Source organism: Juglans microcarpa x Juglans regia, chromosome 6D, assembly GCF_004785595.1.
Source record: "Juglans microcarpa x Juglans regia isolate MS1-56 chromosome 6D, Jm3101_v1.0, whole genome shotgun sequence".
NCBI lineage: Eukaryota > Viridiplantae > Streptophyta > Magnoliopsida > Fagales > Juglandaceae > Juglans > Juglans microcarpa x Juglans regia.
In genome coordinates this window covers 27,189,558-27,208,300 of record NC_054604.1, presented here as the reverse complement: position 1 = coordinate 27,208,300, position 18,743 = coordinate 27,189,558, and the positions used below count along the sequence as shown (strand labels likewise).

The window sequence follows — 18,743 nt, the reverse complement described above, 5'->3', positions numbered from 1 at the left end:
TCATAGTAGTATTAAGTTCATTCCAATTATAATCTTAGGGTATACAAGTTTCGTATATTCATTTCTTTTTTAAAAAAAGGTTAAATCCACTATTAAAAACATGATTTTTTATGCGTGTATCAAATTTATCCAACTTTTTTAAAAAAAATACGAGAAAATTATACACCTTAAAATTATAAATATCAATTTTATTCTCAAATAGTAAACTCAGGGAAGGAGGTAATTCTTCGTTATTCATAAATGTGTTATCATTTAGGGAAGAGATTATAGGAAGGGAGATGTACGTAAGAATCGATTCAAAAACAAAATCAAACGCGTGGGCCACTGAATGATGCCTCATTCATTTTCTTTTTCGATATGATTCCTCCTGTTCCTTCAATCCATGTGAGACTAAACAACCGGCAAATGACAATCCCAATTTGACTTTTTCTTTTAAAAGTAATTAAATAAAAAATAATGATAACAAAATTATATTTCATTCCAAATATTTGAGATTCGATATTTATGGTCTCATTTTCAATATATGTATTATATACTGTCACAAAATGCATATATGTTTTAAGCTCCGTTTAGATAGTGAAATGAGATAAGATAATTTTAGATAAAAATTAAAAATTAAATAAAATATTATTTTTTTAAAATTTAAAAAAATTGAATTATTTATTATATTTTGTATACAAATTTAATAAATTAAAATTGTAATATTGAGATGAGATAAAATGAAACCGTTTCTGTATCCAATCGAGATCTTTTTTTTTTTTTCCTATCTTTGACATGTATATTCTATCTACTCTTAAGAGAATATTTTTATTGACATTATTTATAATAATAATAATAACAATAATAATCCACGTATTGACCTTTCAATTCAAACTAATAGGATTATCGACATTCAAATCGAGTAATGAGATTCTCTACAATTAGTTGATCGGAAATGGACAGATTAATATAGAAAATGAGACGTGTGTAATATATTTTTATACAGCCACTTTTCTCGAAAAAAAAATAAATATCATGGGTCTATATTTTTTCAAGAAATGACTACAATTGCAAATTGAGATATAGCGGGGAAAAGGGTGTAAAAGACTTGAGACAGGGCCCAGGTGGTTGGAGACCGAATATTTTCTTTCATTTATTTTCCTTTACTTAAATGATTGTTCCGATGTAGAAATTCAAAAGAGTAATGCTAGCTAGATAAGTTTTATATAAGTATTTTATAAAAAAATGAATTTTATTAATAAAAAATAATATTTTTTTATAATCTTTTAAAATATGATTCAGTTTAGATTCGTGCGTAACTTGTCTATTTGAAATTTAATATCATTTCTAAATTAAAAAATCTGCGTGCCTCGGAAGCTTCATATCTAGATCGGAAACGGAGGTCTTGTTGGATCCTGCCTCCTCGGCGACGTCCACCTTTGAGGAATATTAAACATATCTAAAGAGGGAAGGTTCATCCGCACGGGTTCTTCAACTACTCCGCATACAAACAGTACACTGAATTTGCCTGCAGAAGTTGGTGCTATTGCTCCATCCCTTCTCCTTTTCTTTTTCTTTTTCTTTTCTTTTCTTTTCTTTTCTCTTTCCATTAGCCCACGCACCAAGCTTCAACGCTTCTACTTTATCCTTGCTCCTACTACCAACTACGTATACACGCACGCACCGACACCTTCCTATATATATATAACATCACCCCCACAGGAAATTAAGGACTAAAGACAAACCCAATTGTTCATCAAATCCCACAACACTTGGGGTGTTAATCGATCTTCTCTCCAGTACAATCATCTGACTGTGTTTCTTGCTCTTTTTTGCTTAATTAATTTGTTATGGCCTTCATCGAGTGCTTTAGATTCAAGGTTAGACGCAGACTCAAGCGTGGGATTCTGGCTGATCATGATCATCAGGAACATGATGAGAAGCGGGCTGTAAATGCCATCATTGATGGTAATGGGCACGACGTCCTTGATGATTTAAAGCGGAAGGATTATGATTCCGTCAGGAAGTTCACATGGGACGAGGTTGAGAGGTTGACCATGAACTTCTCCGAGGTGATTGGATCCGGAGGTTTTAGCACTGTCTATCTGGGTCAGCTCCAGGGATCGAGTTTGGGCATGGCGCTTGGGGCAATCAAGATTCACATTGGCAGCGAGCGTCTCAACCAATTGTTCAAGCAGGAACTAGACATTCTCCTCTGTCTTCGCCATGAAAATATCGTCAAGCTTCTTGGGTACTGTGACGACGGAGGTGAGTGATTTAATCCGTTGTTCTTCCTTCTTTTTTTATTCAAAAGTTCGTTATTTTTCCTATAAATTTGGCGTATCTTAATTCTTGAGATCTGGTATCCATGCTTGCAGAACAAGGGGCCATGGTACTCGAGTATGCGGCCAAAGGAAGCTTGCAAGAAAAGCTCCATGATACAGAAAGGGAAACGCATGTGCTTTCGTGGAGAAACCGCATGACAATAGCCTTCCAGCTTGCGCAAGCACTGCAATATTTGCACGAACAATGCACGCCACAGATTGTTCACGGCGACATCAAAGCCTCAAACATCCTCCTGGACGAGCATCTCAACTGCAAGCTCTGCGATTTCGGTTCTGCAAAAATGGGGTTTTCTTCGACGGTGCTTCCGCCTTCATCTTCTCCATATTCTTCGAGGAGGAAGCAAGTCATGATGCTGGGTTCTCCCGGTTACACCGACCCTCACTACCTGAAAACGGGAATGGCCACAAAAAAGAACGATGTCTACAGCTTCGGGGTCGTCCTTCTGGAACTCGTCACGGGGATGGAGGCATTCTGCCCGGAAAGGGGGCAGTTCCTGACATCTATAGCGAGCCCCATGCTGAAGAACGTTGCTGCGTTGGGAGCTTCGGAGGTGGCGGAAATGGTGGATCCACGGCTAACCGGGAACTATGACCTGGAAGAAGCCAAGACCATGCTTTCCATCTCGGCCATGTGCCTCGGTCAGTCGCCCATCCTCAGACCTTCAGCTACCAACATCTTGCAAACTGTGAAGGAGAGTATTTCTTCTATCTCTCCGGAGAAGTTTGGTTCCATGAAGAAATCTACTGCCTCTTGTCCGAAGTCATGATCGATGAGGGATGTTTGAACATAGTTGATTCTGTACAAATGTAAAAATTGGTCATTATTTTCACAGTTCTTTGCAACTGGATTTGTTAGATCAAGAGGCGAGAGAGGAATAATTATATATTTATATGAAAAAAAAATGATTTTTTCATATTTCTTCGTTAATTGTATGAAATCGGATATTTTCTTTGGTATTCGAATTTTCCATCACCCTCCATGGCCATTCACGCCATTCTTCTGGCCTTTTCGAATAAAAATTCATTTCAACTCTTCTCGTTTTATTATTATAATTTTTTTAAATTTTTATATAAAATATAATAAATAATCAAACTTTTTCAAATTTTAAAATAATTTTTTAAATTTTTACACAAAATATAATAAATAATTCAATTTTTATTCTATTATTTTCAAACTATCTTAATTTATCTGAATTTATATGAATCTAAATCACTCTTAAATAAATAATATCTATTTATTTTACACCAAATAAATATTATATATCTATTTCACTTTAAGTGCAAGGATTCTTGTTCATAGAAAAGAGAGAAGGAAGAGTAGGCATTTAAAGCATGTGCATGCGGTGTACAGGATGCAAGCGATCTCAATCTCCTTCAATTTTCCAACAAGACTATCCTCTCTAATTAATGGAGGGTTATGGGAGAGGTGCAGGCTTTTGAGTTATTTTATATACTGCATTCTTATTTTATTCGTATTTTATTATGTTAATACGAAAGTGTTAATCAATCATATATCATCTATTTGTTTTCGTTTTCTTTTTTTCCTTAATATTTAAAAGGTTGACCAGCAATGCCCATTAAGTATAATAAATAAAGAATGTAGTAGGTAGTTTGAATTTGTTTCTGTGAGTAATAGTATTTGGTGACAATTGAGTAATGTTAGGTATAGTTGTTTTATAATTTTTTTAAAAAATAGTAAGATTTATTATTAAAAAATTAATTTTTTTATATATATTTTTTATTTATTTATTTTTTTTAATAAATTGTGCAGCTCTTGTACACGTATCATTTTAGAAATTTTAAATTCTTCAAAAAACTGTGGGCTTTTGGTCCATATTGGGCTGCCGGCGCATGATTTCCAGTAAAATGATTGAAGTCTGCTGGAATTCATGGTCCAGTCGAAGGTTGGGTGCGGGCCTGTGAGAGCCCAACTGCCCACTCGACTACTCGATTTTTGAAAGCGCCGGAGGACGATGTCGGGCACAGACGAGCAGGTACTGGAAGAGGTCAGTGGAGGATGTCTTACTCCTCGTCCTGTTTGTTACCCATTCCGGCTCCGGCCTCGGTTCCTTTCCATAGGCATCATATTCAACTCAAATGTGGCCCTGGAGCATTAAATTGGAGTAAGAGTTGTCTGCATGTCGGTTCATTCGTCTCTGCTGCGAGGTTGACCAAATCTAAATCCCGCAGCCGTAGTATCTTTCGCTGCAGTTCTCAACTGGCAGAGCTTGGTCCTGCTACCACTGCTGCCTATGGATTTCTGCTTCTAGGCGGCGGTCTCTTTGCCTGTAAACTCCTCCATTTCTTTCAAAACTTTTTTGCTTCCGAGTCAGAAGCTCTTTTCATATCTAATCCTTTTCTGTTTTGCATACTGGGGCCACAGATGCAAAATCAGGAAGCAAGGGATCACTTTTCGGAGGTTTTACTGGGGCAGCTCTAATGGCTTCTGTAAGTTTGACATTCCGACTTCTGTTTTCTCCGGTTGAAACGTCGGTTTATTAGCTGTGCTAGCTACACTGGCGTGCTATTTGATGGATCTTTTTCTTTTTATGAAAAAAAGAGAGATGAATTGGACTTCCGAATTGAAGTCAAAATTGGCATTGAAAAAGCAATGAAAAATGTATGAACAAGAACGATTTTTCTCAACCTTGTTAAATCAACCTTATTTCATTAAGAACGACAGTCATGTAAGAATGATTTTTTTTTTTCAAGCAATGATTATTGCAAGTTGAAAACAATTTTTATAGCGGCGTGCGTACTCTCTCTCTTACAGCCAACTATCATATACGTATGTTTCCCTGGAAAACCAAACCAATTTAAACTATGTTGTTTTCCCAGAAATTTGACAGAACATCCTAGAATCATTTGAGGGACCTAGAAAATTTATTAGTAAAAGCAGGGTAAGGAACAAGATTTAAAAGCAAAGAAACTCCCAAATTTAATATGTTTGGAATCTTTCTACACCACACACACACACGCACACATACATTAGTAGTCTTGTTCATTAGAAGAATACTAGCTATGCGTTGTTCCTATACGTTTCCACATCAGTTGGAACTCTTGTATCATTGTAGCTCTCTGGTAGTTCAAATTGCTCTGATTTGTCAGGTTTCAAACTAACTTTTTCTCCCTGGAAACTAACACAAAAGTCTACGTATTGCTCCAAAATTAAGTATTAAACTTTCAGAATTATATGGACTCCCAAATAAGCCTTGGAGTAGCTCTTGCGCACCTGATCTGGCTGGAAGCCTGTACCAGCTATTGTCCATATGACCGAGGAGGCCTCTGCACTGATAGAACCAGTAAAATAACACAATCTCTAAACGACTCCATTAAAGGCCTTTCAGAGTGCTAGTTATAACTTATCTACATACACATGTATGTTTCCCCATCCCAATATAGTCCATTAGGTAAGGTCTAGCCATCTCCCCCAAGTCCAAGATGTTTCTCCAGCCCCAAGTACACAGAATAGGCTTCTCTGCTATCCAGTAACCCTTTACATATTCATGGATAAGTTGAGTGATCCAAATCTAAAACTGTTGGAAGAGAGGAAATTTGGCGATTTGTAAGTTTAATGTTTGGAGTGAAGCTGCTTCTAGGCCTTCTATTGTTCCCATTAGTGGGTGCTGAGCCATATCAGCTTATACATGTCTGATTTGTCAGACTCAAAAATTGGAATTTTTACTATTACTTCCTAGGCGTTGCTCTTGTATATGACCCGTGTACTTGGGATTTTGCCTATTCCTACGATCAATAAATCTTATTTACCGATTAAAAAAAATTATTACTTTGCTCTGTAGATTGATATGATGAACTTTGCCTAACAGCCCTGACACGCTTCTAAAATTTCGCATGTAAATTCTGTGAAACAAGTGACAAATTTGGTGATGGACCCACAACTCTCTGTTTCAGTCCATTGGGCTTTTGTTCTTTGTGATTATCTGAACTCCATTGCTGAACCTCTATATTACTTTTTTAAATGTTTGACTGCTGTGATTTTGGGCTGATCCTCTATTCCAGTGCTTATGCAATAATGCAGGACTGGTAGACACTTTTTTTAGGACTGCTTTTTAATGAGAACTGTTAGATCTATGAAGGGATCTTACAAAAGTAAACTTGCAAACTGATATGGCTCGATGTGAGACATCATATCTACTTTACAATAAAAGGAGATTCACAATTTGATATACCACATCACGCCATATCAGCTTGTAAGTTTACTTTTGTAGGTTTGTAAACCAAACATCTCTCTTTTTTATAGGTAACTTTTTTTAGGACTGTTAGACGCTTGGCATGGTGGAGATTTCCATTTTGAAAAAACTGGAGTCTGGAGTACTGCTCATGCCAGCTCAATAATTGTGTTTTAAGGATATGTTTGATGTGGAAAGGCTCAGGGTTAATCAGGTTTAGTGGGTTAGAGTTTATAGGATAAAACTAGAGAATTTATGACTAAGCTTGGTTGATTCCAGGTCTGTTTTGCAGCTTGCAGTGATGTAAAGAAGATAGGAGATAATGCTTTTTAAGGAAGAAAAAAAAATCTAATCTCTTAGTGCTGCATTATCTGTTTTCTTTTTCTTTTTTTTTTTCTTTTTTTTTGGGGGGGGGGGGGGGTCATCAGGGTTAGTTTTATTCCTGAAGAATCAGAATGCAAAAACTGTCTGAGTACTGCCAAATTAGAAATTTCCTTTATGCAAGGTCAGTATTACCCCAACAGTCCACCAAAACTGTTCGGCTTTTAATGCAGAATATTTTTCTATCTCCTCTAGGCTTACTTTCTTATGCAAGGACCAGATACAAAAGCTATTGGTGATGCCGTTGGGTTTGGATCTGCATTCCTTTTCTCTTCTGTATTTGGTAAGCAGCTTCAATGTTGTTTAAGTTTTTCGTTGCATACATTTATTATAGCTTTCCTGTGCAGTCTAACTTGAGGCCTTCTCTCTTTTCCTTTGTCTTCTCTTTCTTTTGATCTTTTTTCGCTTTCAGCAATACGATTGGCATCTACCCGAAAGCTCATTCCATCGGGCCTTTTGTTAGGCCTTTCTATCGGTGCGTTGGCTGTGTTTATCTCAGCATATCTACAAGATAGTCACTGATCATTGAGTTGTGTCGAAGATGATGAAATATTGTTCAGAAGTCACCTATCATTACTTAATAAGGTGCTTTGAAGTTTTTTTGGAACTCTGACTTAGACCAGACGTTTTCACACTCAATCAAGGCTTTGCTTGCTTGTTGATAGGTATATTTTATTGTTGGTGGTGATACCGTGTATTTAATGGTGTAATTTACAAAAGGGAAGTGTTACACAATGACTAATATAAATGCCACTAAACAAGATGCCTTACACGCTGTGCATATTTTTATTTTACAAATTTGAATGTGCAAGTATAATTTCATATGTAGTTTATATAATTTTTTATAGGTAAATATTGTTGAAATCAATAGTTCATGTTCACAGCATGAGTAAATCAAGGGATTTGATTGTTAGAAGTAAATCATAGGACTGGAAAAAACAATCAATTTCTTTATTCACTTTCCAATCTCTTAAAAGTTTATAGATGTTTCACTTGGAGAAAATCTTCATTTATTAGTAAAATCTAAAAGAAACTGAGTTTAAAAGAAACTGTGAACTAGGTGCTAAAAACAACAAAATATAATACTTGCATGAAATTACCTGGTTAAAAGACAACATATAATATCTACATTCAATTACGTGACTTAAGCACAAATTATAAAATTTATGACATGGGCTCATGACCAACTTGAGTTAGTTTATCAAGTATAAAGGATTATTAACTCCTTTATACTTCCTTGGATTTATCAATAGAAATCTTAATAGGAGCAAGTATAAAGGATTACTGAAAATTTTGAAAGATTCCCTTCTATAATCTCAAACCTTTAACTTGAAATCAATTTGTTGACATTAACCTTCTTTCTACCCCTGACTTAGTTAAGAGACCTATGTCTCATTAATTCTTTTGACAACAAAGCTTATGCCACCGTGAGTTCAGAAACAAGTTGACATAAAAAATCCCCAAAACAAGAAATCAATTCCATTTCAAACATGAGCAATGAGCAGGGAGCAATGGCAAATGACCAGTGTATGTTTGTTTAAGGATTTGTTCCCTTTGTCAAATTTGATGCTACCAGGTCAGGAAAGGTAGGATGTTGGTACTGCATGGTAGGATCCTAACCCATTATTCTTTGCAAGAAAACATCCTCTCTCTCTCTCTCTCTCTCTCTCTCTATGTGCGCGTGTGGCTATCCATATTTCTTTTCATAAATAAATGTAAGCCAACTCGGTGGATGGCCAAAACTTATAGTGACCCACTGTAGTTGTTGCTTGGTTCATCATATGATTGATTGTGGTTGGCATTGTGCATAAAGTTGATAGGGTCATGTCCACCGTCTTAAAAGAATGGTGAGAAAGAAAAATGGGCAAAAAGAGAAATGAAAAATGCATACCTTCTTTGTCGAGAATCATGTGGAGTATCTTCTACTCAACAAGCACGTCCCAAAATTTATGCCACACACAATTCTATATATGATGTATCCTTTCAATTTTTTTATTTTTTTGGTTTTTTAAGGATGGAATGAGTGCTGTGAAGGTCAAAACACTTGTGTTTTCTCACTTGCAATGATTATGGTGCAATCTAAAGCTATTCCAAAGTTATAATGAATGGTGCACCTTTGAATTTGAGTCTGATTTTGTTGTGATGCGTGGGACATCATCGTTAGAAAGAACTTTTTTCTTCTAGTTGCTTACCAACAACTATATGAAAAACCAAAAGAGAATGTGGATTCTGCAATTAGGATTTTTCATTGTTTCTGGGGACGGGGGGATGTGATTTTTGTTTGCTTGCTTGTATACATAGGTTCCCAATGAAAAGGGCTTATTCCCACCACTGGTGAACAGAAATGAAGGCAAGGGAAGCTCCCCCATCTTCAGTCTCTTAGTTTCAACTTTCATCATTGAAGGTCTCTCAAAAAGGACCTCCACTAAGAATTGTCCCTCAGTGCTCGAATAATGAAACATCCATTTCTCGCTTCTTGCTAGTTACTATATATATACAGTTTTTGAGCTAGACTTTTTCTTTGCCATAAAGATTCTTTTGTTACTTCGCATTGGGTTACTCGAGTTCTGCTATTTACAAACTGGTGTGTAGACACGCCACTTGTTACTTGCGGTTTGGATAGTGAGATGAGATGAGATGATCAGATGAAATGAGATGAGATAGTTTTAGATGAAAATTAAAAGTTGAATAAAATATTATTAGAATATTATTTTTTAATATTATTATTATTTTGAGATTTGAAAAAAGTTGAATTATTTATTATATTTTGTGAGAATTTAAAAAAATTATACTGATAAAATAAGATGAGATAAAACACTTTTACTATTTAAACGGATTAATAATTCTTTTCTCGAATTACTTGAGGCATGTTTGACAGAGAAAAACAGATAGAAATTAAAAATAAAAAAACAAAATGGGATTAAAATTCTTTTAAAACAACTGATTCACTTTTGTCAGAGCATTCAATCCAAATACTTAAAAAGTACGTGTACATATATACTTATGAAAGAAACACATACAAATTCCTTAACATAATGCACGTACCGAAGCCTGTTGGAAATACAATTGTTTGAAGCAGCCAAGTACTTGACAAATACAGTAATCAAGGAAGGAGATATTGCCACTTATTGGAGAAGCTTTGGCAGTGAAATATTCTCTGATGATGATGATGAGGCAGTAGGCATTAGGCATTAGGCATTAGATAATTAATTAATTAATTAAGTACAGAATGTATAAAGAATCATGTAATTGAGTGGCAGAGGAATCTTCAAACAACATAAAACTTAATTATGCACTTTAAAGTGGCATTAACTCCATTCAAATTATGTTAATACATTCCTTATAATTAACCACACTCATGATTTATATTATTTTATTAACGTTGATGATTAATGCTTTTGCATCTGTCTCAAGCCCATTTATTGGTAGAGATGTCAAATCGTATTAACAGGTCGTGTTCGTGTCAAGACATGTATATTATATTATATGAGTCAATCCGAACACGATTCCTTAAATTTATCGTGTTAAAATCTCAAACTCTAACACGACTCATTAACATAACGGATCGTGTCGTGTCAACCCGTTAGTGAATGCTACGAAATAGGTTAACACAACATGACTCGACTCGATTCAACCTGTTTAAAAAATGTTAAAATTATAATATCTATAAGAAAATATAAAACTAACTACAAATTCAAAATTACAATCGAAACAATAAAAATATTGAAATTAAAATCCTAACAATTTTACTTTTAAATATAAAGGTATAATTGTAACTTTAACTTTTTTAACAGGTCATAACGGCTTACAACAAGTACCTGTTATTAACCTGTAAGCAATCGTGTCTTAACGGATCAACTCGTTTTGATCCAAAACCGTTAAAACTAAGCCCAAACCCATTATTATCGTGTCGTATTCGTGTTGAGTTAATGAGTCATGTCATATATTGTTACCCCTATTTATTGGTATTATTTATTTAATTTACAGGACTGCCCCAAAATTCCCGAGAAAAAATATTTTCAGACTCTTTTGTTTGATTATTTTTGCATTAATGAAAAATAAAATCAGGGAAACAACATATGGGTACTCTATTCAACCTCCAATACTTTAAGCCTAAGTTCGTCCATGTTTGCAACATTATGTAGGAGATAATTTAAAAAACTGTGGACAGATTGTATGCTAATTAAAGTGATGGCTAGAAATTTAATAGCTCTAGAGCTATATATTACCGCAACTGATGGGAGTCATTCATGATTCATCGCCACGTCCAGCCTCCCGGCCTTGTTTTAGTTTTTAAAAATTTGAGAGCCAACTAAGAGGTGGGGGTGGGGGTGGGGGTGGGGGGGTCTCCTCAAAATGCTCGTCAGTCTTACGATTTTTAGCTGTCCCAAAGTATTCTTAATTAGAATAAAGTAGTATTAAAGTGCTATCTTAATTGGAGTACGCACTCAGCCATGTTCTTTATATATAAACACATTCACACTGCTCTTGATCTAATTCCTTTTATGTTTTTGGCTCTTTTTTTTCAGGCCAGGTGAGATGGAAAGCCAGGCTGAATAAGAACAATATATATCTAGGATTTTCATGATCCTTTAAAACTCAGACTACTGATCAATGAAACACATGAATGATCTATCCAGCTTTGTTTTTCGTGTTTTCTTATGACTTATCATGGGTTTTACGTGTTGAGAGCTACATTTATTATTCATTGAGTTGATTGGTATCAAACACCAATTGTCTCAACTTGCACCAGTTGACAGTTGACTTCCCCGTTTTAACACCTCAAACGCAAGGAATATAACACAAGTGGGATTTATCTCTAGTTAATGACCTGTACGTAATTGCCTAGCTGCACCAAGTCTTCTTTTTCTTTCGGAAGAAAGTCGGTGCATATGATCAACTAATTAAGCATGTGAACTCCACATCGCCAAGATGCATGCAGTAGCTAGCTAGCTAGTTCAACATAAGAGATTCACACCCAAAACATATATAACACTTATCAAGCATTTGTGTTTTTATCACTTTCTCCCATAAATCTTACAAGTAGAAAGAAATGGGCCGCCTAAGATTGCATGTTGAACTAAGGATCATGATAGATTGTTTTCAGAAAAATGTTAGATACAGGCTTAGAATGCGTAAAGTTATAAACGTGCACTCGATCTGTTTGTGTTTTATAATTACAAATTATAAAGAATGTCAAGCTTTTACACCATTGTAAAAAAAACTTACACTTTTACACTTTTAATAATAAGTACTCATGTTAACATAAATAAAGACTAATTCATATATTAATAGGAGGTGCAAAGTATATAATTTAAGAGTACTACTATAACATGTCACTTATGATACTTTAAGATGCAATATTTAATAGTCTAAAGTGTAATTATATATCCTCAAACAAATAAATAAAGAAAAGAAAAAGCATTGGGATAAAGTAAAGTAAAATAATACTAGGATTCTTTTAGAGGTGCTTTAGAACTCCGATTGGTTTACATATAAGGAGAGAAAAAAAAAGAATATTTCCAAAAATAAAATAAAAAAGAGATTAAAGATGTTGGAGGAGATGCTGAGTTTATTTTGTATGGTATGTTTAATTGCACATAATTGGGTATGGGTAGGTGGTGGAATTATTTATAAGTGAAATGCAAGCGTGAAGAGGGCATGATCAGCCACAGAGTAAGTATGATTTGGTTTGGCCGACGCAAAATCAAAGGGCAGAGTGGATGGCTGTGATCATGGCCATCGTCATCGATTCAGTGATTCTAGCCTTATCATGTGTAAAGTAGCCTTTGCTTGCTTAGGTGATGGGATGTGCATTGACTTATTCTAAATAATATGAATTGGCCGAGAGACTCCTTGGCCTCCTTTTTTTTTTTTCTTGTATATATACGGCCATGCATTTGTGCATTAACTCTGGAACTGAACTGCCTCTTCTAATCCTCGTTTTGTGTACTCTCTCTCTCTCTCTCTCTCTCTCTCTCTCCATTGCCTTGTCTGCATTCATGTCTTCCTCTTCTGCTTCTGCTGCATGCTGAATTGATCGAGTTTCTTTCAGGTTTTCTTTTCATCACCAGTACTAGCTGCATATATGCAGCTATAACTTTGCTGGTGGATTTGAGTTTGAAGCTGGATCCCTCAGTTTTCAGCATCCTTCCTTGAACGTACCTCCATAAAAACCTTTCCAGCATGTAAAGTCTGCCTTCCCTACTCAATCCCAGAATATATTCATCCAAGAAAAAAAAAGGTGTTTCTTTCTGTATGTTTGAAGAATTAAAGTTATCTTTCTTTCAGTGATATATAGTTCTCGATCTGTATATCCTGGCTCGCTTCAGTCGGTCTATTCCTTAGCAGTACATTTACAAAAGCCTCAAAAGCATGTAATTTTCTTCCCACTCATCCCAAAAAACCCAGAAAAAGAAAAAAAAAATCAATAGTGTTATCCAGTTTCATCGAGTTCATAATGCTGCCGTAGTCGAATATCTTAGCTTTATTCTTTTGGGTTACCTATCCTGGCCAAGATTATAATCCTCGTGTAGCGACAATTTTATAAAAATCACAGAATCATGTAATTTACATCTATCTCGTTTTCCCAGTATCCAATCACAAAAAAAAAAAAAAAAAAAAAAGATCTTCTTGTTTCTTATTCATTAAGGTTGCAGAAATTAAGAAATGCCGGAACCAGAGACAGGTACGCCACCGGAGTCAGCTCCGGCTACGCCAGGGACGCCGGGTGGCCCGCTGTTCACATCTCTGCGAGTGGACTCGCTGTCGTATGATCGGAAGTCAATGCCGCGATGCAAGTGCTTGCCCGTGAATGCTCCAACGTGGGGTCAGCCTCACACGTGCTTCACCGACTTCCCTGCACCTGATATCTCTCTCACTCGCAAGGTAACTCCTCAGATCGGAACCCTCTCCCTCTCTCTTGGTTTATTGCTCAGTACGCACGTACACATCACTCATGATAAATATATATATATATATATATATATATATATATATATAGCAAGATTAATCTTCTTCGAGTTTAGATAGATGGGGCAATGGCCGTCCTCCATTTGTTCACACAACGTTGGTGTTCTTACGTTTATTTGTCTATATCATGACTCTTAATATATAGTTACGCATGTACGTACGTAGTTGGTATAGGTGGTATAGTTGGTCAATATATATACACACATATATATATATATAAATTATTTATAAATCTTATTTTTTACACATAACACACCGCTGATATGAAAACTTTCTACTTAAGTTATATTAAAAAATATTGGTATTTTAATTTTTTTTTTTAAATTATAATAGATCTCACAATAAATTATGTATAACACACCGGCCTATATATAGCAAAAGTAATCTCTTATATATTTAAATTAAATATAGAATTCCTCTTAAAAAAACAGTAGCTACAGAAATAAATAAATAAAAAGTAGGGAATTATTAGACAAATAAAAAACAAAAAAATAGCATGTGTATATTTTGAGTAACATAAATTATTCTCCATTTCTTAATTCAACGTCAGACATAAATTATTGATATTAGTAAGAATAATATATATAATAGCAAATATAATATCAATAATAATATTTCTTTTAGACAATTTTGCAGCAATATATAGAATGCATTTATAGTTTTTTCTGTAGGTACGTTACTAAATAAATATATATATATATATATATATTATATATATATATGGTACTACTATTGCTGATATCATTCCGTTGGAAGGTTTCACCTGTTCTTCATGTCCTTATCGTTATTGTCTAATTTTTCTTCATCACTCCTCGGGGAAACCTCCCTAAATGATTTTAAGATGACTTTTCTTTTTTCCTATCTTCCAAAATAGAATATCAAATATAAATTAGTCAACTTTGAGGAAGAGTGTTGATCACATACTACACATGAGCTATTTCATGTATATTATATTATATTAGAGATATCTTTTTCTTTCTTATAATACTTATCCAATAATGTTTCAAGTGAACCCTATCTCATTACAAAAAAATTAAAAATAAAAACAATTATTTATGATAAAAATAATTATTTACAATTGGAATGAACTTATTTAAATAAAAAATAATTGTTTTTATCTTAAATAACTGTGGGTAGTTTTATGATTTATCATGCATTTTAATAGTGAATAATTGAGCCTTGTATACATGTATATTAATTTAAAAAAAAATATTTTTATTAGTTATTATTTATTATTTTATCTTTTATAAAAAATACTCTTATTATTAATAAAAAAAATTATAAATATAAATTATTAAAATAAATAATAACTTATAAGTAGAATTCCCTAGACAAATTCTCCTTATTGGTTTGGGAAGTCAAGACTCCCTTTTTTGTACGAATTCGATAGGGCTGTTCTTTCTAGTTAATTGTCATTGGGAATTGAAGCATAGCTTTATAGCATCATATATAATAATAATATGAGCAAAATTTAAGGGAATTATGCCCAAATAATTAATGAGATTTGTTTATTTTAGCAGATCCTCCCTTAGGTTAATTTATGTTTAGGTCGTTTTCTTGATTAATAGATGTTTTATAAATTCCTCTTGATTGATAGATCGATGTCATTAGGTCATGATGTCTACGCACAGAGTTCTTGAGATTGGTGACCTCTTTCCTCTTATCATTTTTAATAAAAAATAATAACGGAATTATAATTATTTTTTGAGAAATTGTTAGTAAATTTGATGGAAAAATTAATCTCCTTCATCCCATATATATTTTTTTTTAAAAATTATAAATTAATAATATCCAAAAGACTGTTCTGTTTGATTATTCTAGAAGTGGTAGACGAGTTAAATAAATTAAATATTTGTGTATTAATAGAGCTTTTTTTTTTTTTTTTTGGGATTTGCAGCTTGGAGCAGAGTTCGTGGGGACCTTCATCCTGATATTTGTAGCGACGGCCGGACCCATTGTAAACCAGAAGTACAATGGAGCAGAGACACTGATCGGGAATGCAGCTTGTGCAGGGCTGGCAGTGATGGTCGTGATTCTGTCCACGGGACACATCTCCGGTGCACACCTCAATCCATCTCTCACCATTGCTTTCGCAGCACTGCGCCACTTCCCTTGGGCTCAAGTCCCAGCCTATATTGCGGCACAGGTTTCAGCCTCCATTTGTGCTTCCTTCGCTCTCAAGGGTGCTTTCCATCCCTTCCTGTCCGGCGGAGTCACGGTTCCTTCCGTAAGCACAGGCCAGGCTTTCGCCATCGAGCTCATTATCACTTTCATTCTCCTGTTCGTTGTCACCGCCGTTGCCACTGACACCCGAGCGGTACGTATGAAGAAGGAAAACCAATCCAATTCACATGTATTCAGATCATCATCTGTTGTTTTTCTCATTTTGATGTTGCTTACAGGTGGGAGAGTTGGCGGGCATTGCTGTTGGAGCTACTGTTATGCTGAACATTCTCGTGGCCGGGTGAGTAAATTCTTTTCTTTCCAATAAAGGTAGCAGGTTTGTTTTTGTATCGTTCGAGGTCAACAGTTTAGAGCTCGAAAAGTAAGATTGATTTATTGAGTTCAACATCAAATAATTGAAACAAGAAAAAAAGGAAAATAAATGGTAGAGAAACCAATACATCGAGAAAAGACAGGGTCACAAAGTATGGGTCACCCACTACCTACTATAACTGGGAGGAATGCACTTAGGCAGGTTGACAACCTCATCATTATAATTAAGATCATAGAAAGAGTCTGGAAGTTTTGTTCTTAACTCAAACATTGAAAAGGAAAACAGAAAGGATTCCAAAGGAGGATTTAATAATAATCTTTGGGTTTTAACGGTGCTTCAGGCCATCAACCGGAGGTTCAATGAATCCGGTAAGAACTCTGGGTCCGGCAGTTGCAGCAGGAAATTACAAGGCACTGTGGTTATACCTGGTGGCGCCCACACTTGGGGCCCTTCTCGGTGCAGCGACATACACGTTAGTCAAGCTCCGAGACGACGAGACTGATCCGCCGCGCCAGGTCAGGAGCTTCCGCCGCTAGGCATGCAGCACTCGAACCTAGCTGTATATGGTTGCCTTTCACGCCGATCCTGATGCCGCTGTTGCTGCAATTTCATTCACTACTTTTTGGCGGTGTTTGGAATACTTTGAAGTACCATGATGTGATAGCTTGAAAGTAATATAATAATAATAACAAGAAGGAGGATAAAGGTGTGGTTGGCGTCTGAGGATGTGACCAAAAGTCTACTCTCTACAGTTGGGTTGAATAAAAAAGGACATTATTTCCTTTGTCTGGTGCTTGTCATCTCACGGGGGACTCTCTCCTTGGATGGACGGCTGTGTTACGTTGAATTTGCCTGTATTTGGTTGTCTTGTCTCCTTCGCAAGAAGACCCAACCTCTAACAATTATGTGTGTTGTGTGTGCCTTCGGTTTTGTTTCCTTCGTGAAAATACTATGCGTTTGTTGCTTGGTTTGATGCTTATTTGGTGCCGAAATATTAATGTGTATTAGTAAGAATATTGCATGGTTTGTTCATACAATACTTCTCCTTTGTTATTTTGTTTGTGTAATATTTTATGATCAGTACTCACTAATCAGTCAGTAAATAACTAGCTTTTTAAACCTAGTCTTTCGAAAGCCAAACCCAAAAAAGGTAGACATCAAGACGTGATCTATTTCCCATAATGCCGTTTATTTTCTTATTTTCCAAGTCCAATGATGCTGAATTAGTAAATTCTATATTGATAGTACTGAATTATTTTGAGAAGGCATATCAACATTAGTAGGAAAATGTTAAGATTGTGTGAAATTGGACAATATTGCGCACGTGTTGGCCAAAATATTAATACGTGTGCAATATTATCCAAATTCGCTCAATCTTCATATTTTTCTGTTATATTTATGTTGATCTGCTTTTTCAAGATAGTCAAGTGCTATCAATGTGGGATCTGCATGCCAACTCAGCATCATCAAACTCGGATCCTCCTGCATCAGTTTCTCCGGATTGGAAAAAACTTGCCCTCGAGTTCACATAAGTATCGACAAAACATAGACTAAGGTGTTTAGTCTCAATTCCCAGTTTCTATTAATTAACTAGCCATCATAATAATTATTTTTTCTGTCTCGCATCATATTTCTTCTCCGGAATACCTTAATTGCTCTTTCTTTTTTTCCTCCCTTTGCCGGAGATCCCTAAAGGTGATGTCAATATCCCCATTATCACGGCTCATTTTATTGGGGCTGTTGTGAAGTTGCAACCATTCGATACCTATGCTAGAATAAAGGAGCGAGGATGTGGTTTGCTCCACCATGGTACGTACAACCCGATAGTTTGGCCATCTTTGGGAACTTAGCCTCGAATGAACTTTTTTGATAGGGTGTGACCTTAAGGGCCCCGCGTTCATTGCACCAAGCTGCATTATTGGTGTATTTGGTGCCTTATATAACCCCTAATAAAAATAAACTTAAGCACATATAGACTTCAAGTACCCACACATACATAGAAACATGCATTCTCCCACAAAAGGTCTTCTATTTTGTAGCATTCTCTCTCCCTTGAGGTTGCCCTTGTCTCTAAGGACAAATATGAAGTACCTCATGCTTCCCTTTTGCTTATAGGAGGATTAATGTAAATTGAATGTGTTCTTGTTTCCTTTCTTGTATCTAAGCAGTCACCGAAACTTTTGGTGTTCTTGTCTCAAATGGTTGTTTTCGTCGTAAATATCTAGTCACAAATAAATATTTTTATAGTAAATTACACATAGTAAGACACTACAAGCTAAGCAATAATCATGCATTCTTTGAAGTTTTCTTAAATAAAAAACTGCATCAGCTCGTTCCACCACCAAAGATAAAATGATTGTCATGATCAAGTGGAATGTA

General features: G+C 35.3%; 3 protein-coding genes across 3 annotated transcripts; all 3 read left to right on the top strand.

The window, feature by feature from the left end:
• Positions 1-1,324: 1,324 nt before the first annotated feature.
• On the top strand, positions 1,325-3,277 carry LOC121235048 (probable receptor-like protein kinase At4g10390). Its single transcript, XM_041131261.1, has 2 exons — positions 1,325-2,247; positions 2,358-3,277. The coding sequence occupies exons 1-2, from the start codon at positions 1,830-1,832 to the stop codon at positions 3,089-3,091; spliced, it is 1,152 nt and encodes a 383-aa protein (XP_040987195.1). The 5' UTR covers positions 1,325-1,829; the 3' UTR covers positions 3,092-3,277.
• A 454-nt stretch (positions 3,278-3,731) lies between these two features.
• On the top strand, positions 3,732-7,630 carry LOC121235487 (protein FATTY ACID EXPORT 4, chloroplastic). The gene is made up of 5 exons (XM_041131837.1): positions 3,732-3,750; positions 4,223-4,612; positions 4,708-4,772; positions 7,091-7,178; positions 7,308-7,630. The coding sequence occupies exons 1-5, from the start codon at positions 3,732-3,734 to the stop codon at positions 7,415-7,417; spliced, it is 672 nt and encodes a 223-aa protein (XP_040987771.1). The 3' UTR covers positions 7,418-7,630.
• A 5,170-nt stretch (positions 7,631-12,800) lies between these two features.
• Positions 12,801-17,341, top strand: LOC121235144 (probable aquaporin NIP5-1). The gene is made up of 4 exons (XM_041131416.1): positions 12,801-13,783; positions 15,765-16,184; positions 16,270-16,331; positions 16,705-17,341. The coding sequence occupies exons 1-4, from the start codon at positions 13,565-13,567 to the stop codon at positions 16,898-16,900; spliced, it is 897 nt and encodes a 298-aa protein (XP_040987350.1). The 5' UTR covers positions 12,801-13,564; the 3' UTR covers positions 16,901-17,341.
• The last annotated feature ends 1,402 nt before the right edge of the window (positions 17,342-18,743 follow it).

Excerpts from the sequence above, each read along its gene's own strand:
- LOC121235048 (XM_041131261.1), top strand. The coding sequence starts at position 1,830 with ATGGCCTTCATCGAGTGCTTTAGATTCAAGGTTAGACGCAGACTCAAG. Across the intron at positions 2,248-2,357 it reads TGGGTACTGTGACGACGGAG|AACAAGGGGCCATGGTACTC; the intron begins GTGAGTGATTTA and ends CCATGCTTGCAG.
- LOC121235487 (XM_041131837.1), top strand. Across the intron at positions 4,613-4,707 it reads AGGCGGCGGTCTCTTTGCCT|ATGCAAAATCAGGAAGCAAG; the intron begins GTAAACTCCTCC and ends CTGGGGCCACAG. Across the intron at positions 4,773-7,090 it reads GGGCAGCTCTAATGGCTTCT|GCTTACTTTCTTATGCAAGG; the intron begins GTAAGTTTGACA and ends TATCTCCTCTAG.
- LOC121235144 (XM_041131416.1), top strand. The coding sequence starts at position 13,565 with ATGCCGGAACCAGAGACAGGTACGCCACCGGAGTCAGCTCCGGCTACG. Across the intron at positions 13,784-15,764 it reads ATATCTCTCTCACTCGCAAG|CTTGGAGCAGAGTTCGTGGG; the intron begins GTAACTCCTCAG and ends TGGGATTTGCAG. Across the intron at positions 16,185-16,269 it reads TTGCCACTGACACCCGAGCG|GTGGGAGAGTTGGCGGGCAT; the intron begins GTACGTATGAAG and ends TGTTGCTTACAG.